A 16,257-nucleotide genomic window follows, 5' to 3' on the forward strand; every position below is an offset into this window, starting at 1 on the left:
TCTAAGTACATTTTATCATCATCATGGATACGCTGTAAATGAGTTTTACTATCTGATATAGTCATGTGGTAAAAGTAAATTGGCCAAACTGTTAATATTCTTGGATAGCTCGCGAAAGCAAATGGCTGTACTGAATTGGACGTCCTATTCCCAACCATTTTCAGGAAAAAGTTGGTTTTGGCCCTTCCTTATGAACGCAAATACCATTGCAATTAGTATAATTGGCTAATAATTGTATAATTTAGTATTTAATCGTTCTTGCCACAGATTTTACAATTTTTCCATAATAAAAAAACATGTTTTATAATTCAAAAACAGCAAACGATAAGCAAATATTAAAAAATAATTGCTTTTTGATTTAAAAAATATTTCCTTTATTGGTTAATATACATTCTTTTCCCTAAAGTTCACGAAATATAAGTACTTCTACCAACAACAAAATAAAACTTACACCCAGAGAAAAACCCTATAATATACTTAAACATTAAAACATTTGAATGTTAGATTGTTTTTCAAAATATAAACTTACTTAAAATAAACATTAAACCTGATAATGTAATTATTAATATATTTAATTGGTCAATTCAATAGAAAAATTTCAGATTTTAATTTTTTTAAATTTAAAACCTTACATTTCCATATTTAAAAATAAAAATAAATGCATAACACACATTGACACTTTAACACCCCTCAGGGCTAAATCATTACTGAAAATATTTAATTCAAAGTGAAAATATTTGTATTTATCATGATTTTTCTCTGGGTGTAGTTTTGGTTCCGGTACCGGATTCGGGTTTTTAAACGCTTTATTTCGGTTAACGGTTCAGGCTATGGTTTTGTTGCCTTGCAAATATTATTATATTTGCATTTCTTAATTGATAAAAAAAATTGTTTTTTTTTTTGCATTGGTTTTTTTTTTAGGTGCCCATTTTTGCGGTGAAAAGCTAGAAAATTTTAATTTAAGAGCGTTGCATGCTTCTAAGTACGGTTCATCATCATCATGGACACGCTGTAAATGAGTTTTACTATCTGCAAAACTTAACGCGTTATAATAAAATGTATGGCTATACAACCAGTTTTTTACTCACCTGCAAGGCCGTTCTTACGGAAAGCGACATAACTCCAAGTATCTGAATAGTGTGCGGATACTGGGCTTCTCTCAACATCACTCCAAAAAGCTTTCGCTGCCCGCCATTCAACTCGTACCAGGTCACATTGCAGATGCTCTCGTACACCTGGTCATACTGTCCCGAAAGCATAAGTTCGTGAATATATCAAGCATTCGAATAAACTTACTCCAAACTCAAGAATGGTGCCCAGAATGCAATAGATGGACATGCTGTAGGCGGAAACCACGAAGAAAATGGCCGATGGCATATGGAAACTAGTCAAATTAATGCAGAAGCTAAGCATCATGGCTAAAGCCATGGACAGAACCTGAGTGGCGATCAATTCATAGTAAAGGGCGTTCACAGTACGACAGTAGCTGAAAGTCAAAATTAATTAGTAATAATTTCATTATAAAGATTAAGCAAGTGTCAATATAAAATACCTTTGACATATACTTTTAAGATTTTACCTTTTGTTTTGCTATTAAATCTATTATTTTTATGAACCCAAAATAATAAACAAATGATTGTCAAAAAAATTAAGATGGCAGTAAAAAAAATTATTTAAGAAAAAAATAACCTAAATATGTTTTATAATAAAATTGAAGAGAGTTACTTTCAGATCTCGTAATTAAATTAAATTCACTAAAATGATTTAATTTATTTAGTTATTTCTGTTTTATACCCTTGCAGAGGGAACTATATTTTCAGTCAACAGTTTGAAACTTATAAAGTATATAAATTCTTGGTCAGCATGAACAGACAGTTAGATGCAAAACCTGCAGGATTGTATAAGCTTCGACTTGCCGAAGTATGCTTCCTTTCTTGTTTTTAAAATGTTTATCAAATATATGAAGACATAATGAACTTTTGTTTGTTTTACAGTCAATAAGAAAGGTTAATTCAAGAAGGGATGTATTTAATAATTTTATACTCCGTGAATAGTTGATGCCATTTGATCACTTCCAAGAGTAGATGTTGGCGCATTTCCTCTCCTTGTATCTGCCCACCGATTGCCACCAAAGCTCTGTTTTCTGCTTTGTGTTCCAAGGCATCATTAAGCTCATTTATTTTCAACTGAAGCACATCGCCAAGCGTAAGGATCTGAGTCAAACCGAGAAAGACAAACAAATCGCCTGCGTAGAATCCTACGCCTTGCACAACCATTGTCACCTGAAATCGACAATTATAATTATAGCACCTTTAGTTGAAGAAAAGTGGCAGTATGTGTAAGTGAGCAGTACTTACCAACTGAATCATGTATGTCAAAATGTAGCAAAAGTCGTTCTCCAGCGGCAGACCTGGAATCAAATACTGCATTGCAGTGACCCGCGTTCCATCGTAGAGTAGCATAGCCAGCGGCAGGATTCCCATCATGCAAAACGCGATTACGTATCCGTTGCGAATAATCCTCATGATGCCGAGCAAGCGATCTATGTTCGAGTTTAGGGTTTTGTGGTAGGACTGTCCCCGATTCTCGTACTCTTCGTAAAGGCTTCGTGAGTAAAGGATGAGACGCCTCATATCCTGGTGTTTTAGCAGGCAGGTCAGAAATTTTCCTAGGCCATGAAATAGGCCACCGCCCATTAGGCTGGCCTTCAGGCCCACTACCCAGTCGCCACCATTGTTTAGTATCGAGAATACAGTGAACCCCGCATAGTTAACAATCGCAAAGATGGTGGTCCAAGTGCGATAGTTGAAATCCAATTTGGGCGCCAGCACATCCACGCCTAGAAGATTGGTCAAACTATTGATGTTCTTGGATAACTCGCGAAAGCGACTGGCCGGACTGTTCATCGTGATGTAACTGTTTTGGACGTCCAATTCCTAACCATTTATAGGAAAATGTTTGTTTTCGCATATGGCAGGGAAATTAGCAAATTTTACTGCAATTATTATAATTAGCAAATAATTGTGTAATTTAGTATACAGTCTACAGTTGAAGCTACAATTTTAGTAATGTTTCCAGAATGTTTTAATGTGTATAGTCTGTTGATGTCAAAATTGCATTTGGCAATCAACAGTTTTTTAATTTAAAAATATATATGTTCATGGATATATTTTAAACTAAAAAACTGTTGATTGCCAAAAAAAATATGTACTGACTTAATAATGTTCAATTTATTTTTGCACTGCCGCAAATTTTTAATAAATTAAAAAAAGACTGCCGAATTCAGCGTAAAAAATAACAAACATTCACACATAACCTAATCTGCAAACGGAAATTCGTAATTCAATAAGAAGCTTAATCATTTTTAAAGTCTTGATAGTCTTGTGGCTCCATCAAGTAATTCACATTGTTTGCATACTTGTACTTATTGCACAATGGGGGAATTTCAAAAGTATTTTGCCTGAGACTTCAGCGCCTTGGGCTGGGCAACCGCAGGATTAACACAATACAATGAGTTCCCTTGCCCTTTGCTGCTCCCTTTATCAGTGATGGGGCCACCTTCGCCTACAATTATACGCCTTTGTTTCGAAAGTCCTTCGATGGCATTCATCATACGCACTGTTGTCTAATACACTTCAGAGTGCGGCACGTTATTAGTCAGGCCCCTTTGGATGGCCTGGCGGGTATATGTATATGTATGCACTAGTTCATTGTGTGCTTTTTGTTATTAATTTCCAAGCTATAAATTTTGCTTTGCCACATTTCTAAAGGCCAATCCCCAACTAAAACTACTCACTTGTACTTGGTCTATGGAATGGGGAAAAGGGATTGGTGTATGGGATGGAACCTCACCTTTTGCACGCTCGAACAGCTTTCGGTTTTTGTCTGCGGTATTTTGTTATTCTGGCCGATCCAGCAGCTCCGCCTTCCATCTGCTGCATCTTTTGTTTATGCTTCACAATGGCCTGCCGCAGGTTTTTACTGCCTCCCATTGTGTTCGTGGCCTGTGTGTGTTTGATTTCTATACCCATTCAGTGGGTATGCTTGGCTGGCATTAGATATGTAACAGAAAGAAGGCAGTCTCTAAATTGTATAGTCTCTAAAAAGTCAAAAATTCCATACTAAGCAAAGACACATTTTCTGTAAATTATGAGTGCTTACACATATTTATCTTTTTGCAAAAGGATATCGCAGATTCGGGACTTTGTGTCGTTCGGTTCTTACGTTTTCCTTCTGGTTTTTTGTACATCTTTTTGTCTTCTCCTTGGCTGCCTGCCTGCCTATAAAATGCAATGGAATTTCATATTGTGCGAGTATATATCGGCATCAACATAATGCTCTCGGATAATATTCCCTGGCATTTTTGCGCTGCGGCACGTAAAAAATGCAGGCTATATGTACACACACACACACACACACGGCGTTACATGCCCATGCGTTTGATGTTTAATCAATTGAAAATGCGAGTGTGTGCCATTGATGGTAACGTCGCCCCCTTCTCCCCCGGAATTCTCCAAATCTTGGCGCCTCAGCTTGTCTGCCTGACGACCACGGACTGCATATAATACCCAGGCCTGGTGGTATGACCCAAGCCAGGGTCGGATTTCCAACCTGACTTCCGCATCGCCCCACCGGCTGTTTGCCGAGCAAACTGCAGACTGCAGACTGCACACGGGTCTTAAGACGCGCTCTCTAGAAAAACATTAGCAAGATTGCAAGGTGCGTGTGCGGTAACACACACTCGCACTCGCTTTCGCACACCCACTCCTACACTCACTCCCACTTCCTTATTGAAAGGGAATTGAACGCTCGACTGGCAGGACGGCTTCCTTTCGCAGATTTCCCCTTTGCTGCTTGCCGCCTGAATGGCACAAAGAGGAATAAAAATTACAATATCGCCGCTGCCGCCGACGATGCAATGGAAATGGAAGGCAAACAACAGGCACAGGAACGTACACTGAACGAATGGCAAGGTATTAAGATATGCCAAGATTAAGTTAAGGAACATTCCTGAATTAGAAATTTAAAATTCATTGCCTGTCTTATAAAAAATAATAATAATAAATGTATTTAAGTAAGTAAACAAGTACCCAAAAGGAAATGATTTCTTACAAATACATTTGAACAATAGTAGAGGTAATTGAACAAGTTAAGTGTTAAAAGTTCTTATAAGGATTTACATTACATTTCGGTGGCTACGTTAGTAGGAGCATAATAATTAAAAGAGTTGTGAGAGGTAAGCACCATTTCCTAAATATTTTGAAGCCATTTACGTGACAATATTAAACGAAATTTTTACCCACGTCAGCGGTTTTAAGAACTGTTCGACTTCTATACATTTTTGATCTTAAATTACAGGCATATGCACTTTTAAATACATACACAATTTCGACAATTATTTTATATTTTCTTAATAAAGTTATTACCGAAAGACTTTGACTATTAATTTTATTTTCCATAGAAATGTTTACAAAAAAATTATTGGAAATTTGAAAGTATAACTCTTCTTCTAAAAACTCCCCATACCGAAAATCTTTATGAACTATAAATTAAGTTTGTGCAACTAAAACATGGCATTCCTTATCTTAGACGACTGTTTTTCGCGCAGTGCACATACACACAAAGGAAAGCGCAGAGCCTTAAGCTGCCTATGGAGGCATTCATGCGTTTGTGTGCGAACGTGCGAGCGTGTGAGCGTGCGAGTGTGTGCGTGGGAGAGTGTTTCTTGTATTGAAACTTCCTTTAATGGCTTCCGGTTATCATTATTGGCACAAGGCATTGTCCGTCCCTCTCCTGCGGCTGCGTGTCTATAAAGATTAAACGCATTGTTCTTTGTTGATTCCTTTCGTCATGCAAAGAAATTAATATTCGCAATCCATTATCGTTTCTAATAGCTCACATACGAGCACACAGGCAGACGAGCACACAAAGAATAACGATTTAATAACCCTAATGGGCGGCTTAAAGCCTTAAAGCGAGTGGCGACCTTTGCCCAGTGTGCCACTGCCCCCGATGCATAATCAATCAATCGAACGCTTTAAGCCGCCGACTAATGTGCAGCAAAAGGACCCCGGTCGGTCAATCTCTTAAAGTGTCCTTGCTCCTGGCGCACAGAAACACACACCCCCACACATTGATAGATGGGCGGACCAGTACGTCAGCGTCATTCGCTCCGGCTAATGATGACAAATTTTTTATGGGCATTATGAGCGCCAGTGACTTAAAGCGTGTGGCAGTGGCCGAAAAGCACTGCGAGAAATCAGAGAAGTACAATTTGCATACAAGCTAAAACCTTTGAGAAAACTAAAAGAGGGCTGCCGAAAAACCATTAAAAACCATTAAAAGTATTATTTTGAATGCTTTAAGGGAAGTGCATAACAATTTATATAATGTTTGATTTTAAAATAAAGTGCCCAAAAGCTTGCAATTTACAGTAAATTCTTTATACTGACGGATTCATCGTGAAAATCGACTTCCTATTTTCCATGTCATACTTAAAGGCACTCATGCAATTTATTTTAAAACCCTAGTCACTGTAGCAATTCTTAATAATTTAATATGATTTGATCAGTCTCTTTTTAATAAAAATATATATATATTTTTAGTAGATAATTTTTGGAAAAGCAAAGGAACGATAACCAGAACATGGCAATTTAAATATTTAATTGAAAAAATTGCGTGATAAAAACTCTTAAAATTGTAATATTAATTTAATCTACGTTTCGTTTTGTTTACCGTATTATTAAGGCTAGTAAATACTCATAAGTGTAATTGTATCTTATAAATTAAACATTAAGGTATCGTGGCTAAGAAAACAAAATGATTTATTGATGAGCAAATGTGGAGCTATTTTCTCGGCGTGTGGACATAGAACTGCTGGGTGTCTGTTGCCTGTTTCGGTTTCGGTTTCTGCCTGTTTTCCCCGCTGTTGGCCAACTCCAACCCTTGGTCAGCCCGGGCTCTTTATTAATTTGACAGCATCAACAGGAGCTGGCTGACTTGGCACGCTAATGATTGAAATGAACTCCGGCAGGGCTCCGGATTCGGACTGCCGGGAAAAGCCAGAGCAACGCCTACCATCTAACCGTCTAACGGTCTAACCGGCAGTAGCTTGATTGATGGTTATCACTCACTGGCCGTCGAGAAGAGCCACTACAAGGACGTCAGATTAAATGCTGTAGGTGTGTCATAACTTTTTTCCAGAGCCTCATTCCTCATTGCTCCTTTGCTCCATTGTTCGGGCGACATTTGGGCACTTGTCATCCATCCAGCGACACAAGCGCCGCGCCCAGACGCTAAGTATCCAACAGAAAGGAGCTCAATGGGGGACTCCAATTGTGGAGTGTGGAGTGTGGAGTATGAAGTCCAAAAATACATTTGCCTTGTCACATGCCTTTCGAAAAGGGAGACAAAAATAAACCGCCATTGGTCATGTTTGAAAGCAAATAAGGCCAATTAACAAATGCAAATACGCAGCATATTTTTGCACTTTTTGTTGAATGGCAAACAATACAATTTAAAATGAATCAGCTAAACGACATGTGGGGACAGCTTAAATTATTGTGAATTAGTTGCGCATATCGATGGGATCACACGTGTTCATAATGACAAGAATTTTAAACATAAAATGAAAGCATTAAAAATATTTTTGTTAAAATTTAAGTTATGCTAAGCCATTATCTACTTTAAAGACCTAAGAAAATAAGCTTACTTGGCAATATTTAGTATTAAATTAATACATACACTTTGATAATATCTTTTCAAGAGGCACTAATTAGAACTTAACTTTTATTTTATGGTTGTCTATTAAACTCAAGCTTTATGAAGTTTTAAATCATACAGCTATGTAGATTATGAGAGCTGTATGGTATATAGTAGTCCCATTTTTATAAAATTAAAGCAATATTTTTGAAATTTTTTACAAATGATATCGGAAGACAACAAAGTTTTGTTTAAAACCGTATTTCGGATTTGCAAAACTATATATGTTTCAGATTAATTTAAAAAGCTAAAACAAAAAAATGTTTTTTCTTTATGTATTATTAATTTTGTGAATATTTTGCAATAGTTTCATTAAAATAACACTAAAAATCAGAGAAAGTTGATTATAATACGTGTATAAACATCACATTTTAGTGTTACTGGTACTTTTCAGAAACTGTGCGTTTTAACTGTAACTTAAAACAAAGTTAACTTAAATTTTAACAAGAGGGGTTTAACTTTAACAAACTCATTGTAAGGATGTAAGAAACTTTATTTCCGCCCAAAACGTAATTCGGGTGTGCCTAGAATGCATGCTTAAAAATAAAGTGAACCATAAATGCAGGCTTTGCTAGTTTTTCAAACTAGTTTATCAATCGTGTCAAAAGATGATAGATCACATATATTTTTGCATTTAGTTACAAATACACAAACTGTTCTCAAAAATTCCACTCAAATAAATCCCACAATCTCAAATCTCAAAACTGTGCAAAGAGAATAAATCCCCCAAAGAAGAGAGCGAAACAGGATATAATGAGAAATATGCTCTGATAATACACTCAGTGAGCGGAAGTAGACTTTCCAGTCCATCGACTGGGAGGGGAAATTTTCTCTTAGTCCTTGGGGAAATTTCCGCTGAATGGAAGTATAAGAGTGGAAGGCTATCTCGCCAATTTCACTCGAAACAAAAGAGAGTTTTTCCCCCAAGTGTTTGAAATTGGGCCAACGGATTAAAAGTATTTCGTTTTGAGTTTCACTTGTTGCCAGCAATATCGCCATTATCCGATTAAAAAGCTGCTTGAGGTTGATCTAAGTCTTGCAAAAGTATTTAATTTACACAGCCATCCACTTTTCGAGCGTTCGCAATCAAGGACATCAACATCAACATCCACATCCATTGCTGGGCATTGGGAAATGGGAAATGGGCAATGGGCGGCAGAACGGAAACGGAAAAAATGAGATTTATGACGTGCACAATGGTGGGCTGAGAGCAGGTCCGGTTTCCAGGTGGAAAGAGGGGGCGGGGCCGAGGGGCTGAAGGCACTTATAAATAAAAGTATGTGTGTACATACCATAAATGTTGGCTGAATTATTAAAATAAAAGTGAGGCGGAAACGTAACAAAGGTTCGGCGGCGGCATTTATGACAGGAAAACGCGAAACGCAACACAAAGAGATTGCTGTGGCACGCATCTAAAACGAGATATGCCACGCCGGAAATAAGCGCCCCATGTAACACACACTCGCACACACACCCATACACACACACACACACACTCACTCACACACACATGGGGTACTGTTGTTTACGCACTGGCAAATCAAGATCCCCCGTAAGTAGGCTTCATTTGCCAAACAAAAATCGACTTGCAAAAATATGTGATATTGGATACTCTCCATTCGCCAATGTTCTTCTTTTTTATTCATTACGAGAAATAGCTTCATTTTTTACATGTTTCCTATATTGATATAACAATTGCATTGCCGTATCATATTTAATAATATATTTATACCTAATACATTTTTATGTTCTCTCGAACTTCCATTCATCCGTCATCTTTTACACTTTGTAAGTTCAATTAATATATTTGCAATAAAAAGCATAAGTAAATATTAAATAAATACACTAGACTTACATTAAATTTGTTTGGTGGCAGATGAAGCTTTTATTAAAGCTTTTTCGACCTTATAAAAAACGAATGATAACATTTTAATAAACGACATGATAGAAATCATTTTTGAATTTGACAAAATCACTTACGGTAATAGTATATATACGTATTTTATTGACTTTTAAAATTAAACTAATATTACTCAATTAATACTTAGCTTAAATTATCAAACTATACATTTTTATAAATTGAAAAATATTTGTTATTCCTATATTACAATTAAACTTAATACAATCATCTTTAACTTCAAAAAATAATTATTCATCTAATATAAAAATGTTTTTTAATTGCAACTGAGGGTATGGTTATGCTTGATATCAGTTTTTTCCCTGTATATCGGAATTCTGCGTAATTCATTCTTTAATTTTAATAGTTATATATTATTTCAAGCTAATTAAGTTCTTAACTTAAATTTCATAATAGAATTAAGCTTATATAAAAATGTGTTGTAACTAAAACTGAGGGGATAGTTACTTTTCTTTTAGCCCAGTATAATCGTACTACGCATAATTCATTCCGCAAGACAAACCATTAGTGTGGACTGCCTGGACTCTCTGAACAAAAATAAGAGTATGGACTGGGGGCTGGATTACTAGTCTAACTAAATACAAATGTATGCATGTAAACAAGCGCCCACTTAGGCAACCTGCCACGCCCCCGCCCATCTGCTCCTCTTACCAATCAGCAAGCCTGCCCCCGCCACTGTATATTAATGTTCATTGAAGCGATCAAAATCAAGTCGACTACGGCTAATGCTACGCACATTTCTGGGTTTTTTTTTTTTATTATTCCATGCCCGATCCCAACCGTCGATGGCCCAAACTGCCTGTGTGAACTTTCGCTTGTTATTTGCAATTTGCCTCGACAACAATAACAACAGCGGCGAAAACAGGAGCGAGTCCGGGAGGAAAAGAGGAAGCTTTTGATTTTATATGTGTGCAGGCATTTCTGTTTGTTTTTGCCACTCGTCTCTCGTTTTTCGTTTTTCGTCTTCGACGCTTGGCTTTCGTTTTTTAAGGTCGTTTACAGCAAACATTTCGTTTGCCCAGCGGATGCCAGCGGAGAGGGAGGAAGGGGGAGGGGGTGGCTACCAAATGGGAGGGGTTTGGGTGGAAATGTATGTTATTATTATGGGGCATGTTGTTAACTACCCATACGCAAAACTCACTTTTTTCCCCTCTTTCGTTTGCGGGCCGAAGCATGAAACGGATTTGTGAAATCGCTTGGAAAAAATATAATCAAAATTGTTTTCAAATGACTTACAATTGCTGGGGTACGTGCACTAGGAGAAAAATGGTAAACAATAAAATGGATTAAGATTTAATGTCAGACATTAACAGAAAGGTATAACAAGAAAATAAACAACATCGACTGGGAAATATAGAGTATATCGCTTGTTAGCAGTTTAATAAAACAGTCAAATTAAAGCCTTTTTAAATGTTAAAAATGTAAACAGCATTAATCATTGATTATTCAGCACTCAACAAGTCACTCAAATTTAATCTTGAAAGTAATTAATGAAACATGAAACATAAACAGTAGTTTAAAACAATTTAAGCATTTATTAAAGCGCTTTTAAATGTTAAAAATATAAAATGCATCAAGGAATTATTGACTTTTATTAAAAATTGATGTCAATAACATAAACAGTGGTTTAAAACTCTAAAATTTAACAAAAACCGAGTAAAGTGTGTTCCAAAATAAAAACCAAATTTTGTACTCATTTATATATCATCTATATAAATATATAAATTTATGCTAGAACTAGTTTCTATAAAAATCCCATTGGACCGAAACCAAAAATCTAGTTCTGGTTTACTTACAATTTCTATCGCCCATTAAAATATAATAAGGAGGAATTTCAATCGCATTCTCCGTATTTTCGGCAAGTGCTTGTGTAGGCGGATCCTGCCTAGAAACTCAGAAAACATACAATTCGGGAATGTAATTATGCGTCTGAGTCTGGGGTGTCAACTGACAGCCAATCGCCGTAACTTAAGCCACGCATTTGCCGCTGACAACTCGAGAAATTGCTGTTTTTATGGGCCACTCCATGGGGAGACTGGTTGGCCATCGGAAGTTGACCCAAGGAATGTGCCCTTGGCTAGTTTCGGTATGCGTCGAGTTAATAGCAAAAGCCATAGCCATTGTTAGGACAGAGTCCATTGGCAATTACTTTGCGGTCCATTATGCGCTCCTACGCACTGCTATTCCCGGGCAAAAAGAAGGAGAGTGCAAAATCATTAGAGTTCTCTAGCCGTAAGTTGATCAACATTCTTTTTCAGGTACGATTTTGGGTACAACTACTATTTAAGTGAGCGTTTATGCGAAGCAGCTACATTTAAAGGCATTTTGCGGTAGGAAACACAACAATATTTAAAGTATTTAAAAAGCTATACATGTTTGAAGTATTTGGTTGGCACACATATTTGCAAAATTGAGTCTAGAAAACCAATCAATGTTAATCAAAGAATAATTATTTCTATAGCCACTTTCTTATAACAAAGACGGCCTTAAATTGGACTTGGCCACATAAAAACGTTCATGAAACCAGCAACATAAACGCAACACATTAAAGTATCTTTGTATCTAGCTTGCGTTCGCTGTCAGTTCCAATATTTTATGATGGCCTCCATTGAACCCTCCATGAGGAGCACATAAATTCACCAAAACGCAGCCAATGTATCGCTGCTTGAGAGAGCGAGAATGGCGCCCAACAATGCAGCAAAATGTTGTAGAAAAATGCCATACTCAGATGTCCTCGTTCCGAGCCCCTCATCCCCTCCAGAAGCTCCCCTTCGCGGGCAGAGAAGACAAAAACTACGTACACATCATCATTGTCAATTGCCGGAAGTGGGGTGAGCCTTGAGGAAGGGCGGGGGAAAGCGGCAGAAAGCGGCAGAAAGCGGGAGGAAGCGGGGGAAAGTCGGGGAAAAGCGGGAAAAGCAAGCAATCGCTGCCGCTGTATTCATTGTTGCCACGTAATTGCATTTCGCTATCGCAGATATTTATAGCTCCACTCGGTCAAGAGCAGCAGCAGTTGGTAGTGGCCAATGCTTTGGCAGCAACAGATTTTCCCAGCAAATGCGGTCAACCGCAAAAGCGCAGCGGCAAAGTCGTTACAAGGATAAGGGCGTTAGAGCGCATTGCTTGTTGTTGCTGTCTTTCTGCCGTTGCTGCCGCCGGGCATTAGTCCTACAGTCATGGCGTTCTGGAGTCCTGGCGTCCTGGCGTCCTGGCCAGGCAAATAAAAATAAGCAAAGTCTGGGCGCCGTTGTCATGAAGCGTATTGAACACCGAACACTGAACGGCGAGCGTGGCCGTTGTCATTGCATTCCGCATCGCAAAAGGCAACAGCAAATGGGAAACCAGTCACTGCACTGCCAGAAAAGGTCATTAAGTAAAGTATGTGAAAGATCTACATTCTCCAAAAATTGTTTGGCTTTTCAAAAAACTTCAAACCAAAAAGGCTTTGAAAGCATTAAGTTTTTCTGTCCAAGACATTAGTGCTAAGTCTTGGAATTTACTAAGGCTGACAGCTCAAGCATACTATTTAAAAGCATTCTATTAGAAATATATATTTTTTGAACAAAGCATTTTTAACAAGATATAAAACTTAAATTTGTAAGTACCAGTATTTTAAAATGTACAAATTTGTTAAGATCATGCTGCTTTTTTAATTTAGGTTTTAAGTCACAACATTTATAGTTTAAGAAACAGCTATCATTGCTTATAAAAATGGAAATCTGCTTGCTAAAGTTTTATTTTTTTTTTTACCAATTTTTTTTTAAAAACAGCGCAAATTTCAAAAGAAAAATCAGTATTATAGGTATTTTTTATTAAAATTACTTATAAAATTTTATGAAACTCATTCAAAACTGAGCGTTAAAATATAAAGTTTTGAGAAAACTTAACTTTAGTTTTCCTAGACGTTTAGCCCTGACTATATTTTTTCCTCTCTGGACCAAAGATACAAGTATACTATTCTTGCAGCTGCTATGCTGCCACTTATTCGCAAAAGTACTTGGCGACTGGGCCGCATTAGTGGCCCGCTCAACAATGGCCACTGGAAGCCAATTTTTATTGAACCAAGCCGTGCCTGGCTGTGATGACCAATGAATGAGATGGCTGAGAATGGTCTGTCCCAGCCTGCAACGAGTGTGATAAGCTTAATTCGAGGGAAGAGAAAAAAGGAGCAGGTCTTAAGACAGTCCGAAACCGAAAGAATTTACATGGTTACTCTTATTATAAAGTGTAGTAAATGTGTATCATGAGAAATCTTTGACCAATAAACTATTCTCTCTAGTAATTCGGCTAACAGAAGAGTTAAAACATATGTTGATAAATTATGTAAATATTAATAAATTATTGCATTTAAAAATTTATACCAATTAAAGCATTGAATTGGGAATTTATTGATTAAAAGATAATATGGCACGGTTTCAGCGAACTAATATCATACAATCATATATAAACACGTCAATTGACTGCTTAATAAAATTTGCAACACTTGAAAATCTCACAAACTCTCCTGTAAATCAACGTAATTCCAGCAGTTATTTTGAAGGACTCTTATGAATCATTTGTTAAATTAATTCGTCGAAGCCCACTTCTTCAGGGCCAACATTGATCGACTCAAGAACGGGCAAAGCCATTGCTTTCATATGCATAGCCAGTCGAAATGCACTTAATTTGATTACCCTGCCAGACATTTTGTTACACGCGCTGTTTATTCTCGAGCCCGTATTGTGCCGTATTTCCATTCGACGCCTTTGATGTTGAGCTGGGCAAATGTTTGAAATGAAAATGTGACCTCTGGCCTGTTGGCCACCACAAGCGACGATTGGCGTATAAATTTGGCACACACCACACACCCAACCTGGCGCACACACATGTATGTAAATGTTATTGCAAGCATAATTTTCTTTGCTGCCATTTTCCGTGTATTGCTGCTGATGTTGCTGTTGTAGTTGTGTTGCTTTTGCTGTTGCTGCTACTGTTGCCGCTGCTGCATTGTTGTTGCAGTTGCAGTTTTTGCACGTTATACGAGCCATTTGCAGCAGCAACTGCAATGCGGCAGTTGTTGTTGCCGGACCGGAGGCCCAAAGTCGGTGTCGGAGTTGGAGTAATTGCCATCACGTCGCTGGCCAGGAAGAGCCGTCCTAGAAAACGGGCAAGACTGCCAGGGATCTGAGCGAAAAGGATACGAATGCAGAGGAAAAAAGCACACGCCGTGTTTAAAATCATTTTCACTTTAAAAACTCGAATCTAATCAGTCTTATCACATATAACTGGGTTTTCCTTAAAGTGGCAATTCTTGAATTAACCTGAAATAAAGCTAAACATAAATCTAACTATATATTTTTAAAATGGCAAATTGATAAGTAGTTCAAAAGTTTTTATTTGTTTAAAGATTTCAATATTTTATTTATTAGTTTTAGTTAGTTTTAATAAACGTGTCTTGAAATTAAACTTCAGACAGTATTAAAGTAGAAGTAATACTATATATTAAATAATATACACCCTATACTTTTTAATACAATAATAATATTTTAGATTTAACTCCATAGTTAAAAACCGTTTATTAAAAACCGTCATTAAGCTAACCTATTTATAATTATGTTCTCTAAAAATATTTTTTTATATATTAATAACGTACTTAATTTTTATAATAAAAACTTAATTATTATTACTAGAAGTTAATTTTATTCTTAATAAAAAGTCTAACTATATAAAAGAAAATACCAATGTTTTTTTAATGTGGTGCTGTTTGATAAACACACATTTAAACTTTTAGAAATTTGCTTGTATTTTTTTCTGTGCTGGAGAATGGCTGAGAAAATATTCTAAAAATAACAATGCATAATTTACGTCTGGCCGAGTCCACAACTAATGTAGCAGCAGCTGGCAATGGAAAAAATGCAACTGCCATCTACCTAAATAATAAATAAAAAAGGATATGTGTGTGCTGGCCATGTTGTTATTGCCACTGTTGTCGTTGCTGTTGTAGTTGCCAATGCCATTGTCATTAGCCGTTGGGCAAATAATTTACTTTACCACATTTACTTCGATAACTAACCATTGTGTTGTTGCTACTGCTGCTGCTGCTGTCCATTGGTGCTGTTGTTTTTGGTTCAGGCGCCTGGCCGCCATTGCCACCACACGCACACACACACAAATGCACTGAAAAACTAAACTAGACAAATAAATAGTAAACTATAAAAAGGTTCATGCTAAAACACGTTTGAATAGGATTTTAAAATAATTCATAATGATATGAGCTTAGTTTGTAGTTATCCTTTGTAAACAATTTTGTTTTTCTGAAAAGTAGTTTTAATTACTTTATAAATATTTACACTATTTAATTGTTCTCTTTTGATAAGTTATAATTTATTAAAGAATGAAAGAACGAAATAGTTTATATTATATTTTGAAATAGTATTTAATTTTAATAGTATTTAATTTTAACCTAGTATAAGGATGTGTATTATATTTTAAAATAAGCCCTAAGTTTTTCCTTGTGTACTTATTGATAGCCAAGCGAAGCTTATTGGGTGGCGGGGGAGGTGGGGGATTTGTTGGTGGTGGCTGTGTGTTCCACTTAT

General features: G+C 36.7%; 1 protein-coding gene across 1 annotated transcript; it reads right to left on the reverse strand.

Annotated features, from left to right (window-relative positions):
• Positions 1–978: 978 nt before the first annotated feature.
• Positions 979–2,906, reverse strand: LOC108148190 (putative odorant receptor 83c). Its single transcript, XM_017275096.1, has 5 exons — positions 2,358–2,906; positions 2,044–2,282; positions 1,297–1,486; positions 1,089–1,244; positions 979–1,029 (listed from the first exon to the last, which is right to left on the reverse strand). The coding sequence occupies exons 1-5, from the start codon at positions 2,904–2,906 to the stop codon at positions 979–981; spliced, it is 1,185 nt and encodes a 394-aa protein (XP_017130585.1).
• Positions 2,907–16,257: the final 13,351 nt, after the last annotated feature.

This window comes from Drosophila elegans, unplaced genomic scaffold (genome assembly GCF_018152505.1).
Source record: "Drosophila elegans isolate 14027-0461.03 unplaced genomic scaffold, ASM1815250v1 contig_476, whole genome shotgun sequence".
NCBI classification, from domain to species: domain Eukaryota; kingdom Metazoa; phylum Arthropoda; class Insecta; order Diptera; family Drosophilidae; genus Drosophila; species Drosophila elegans.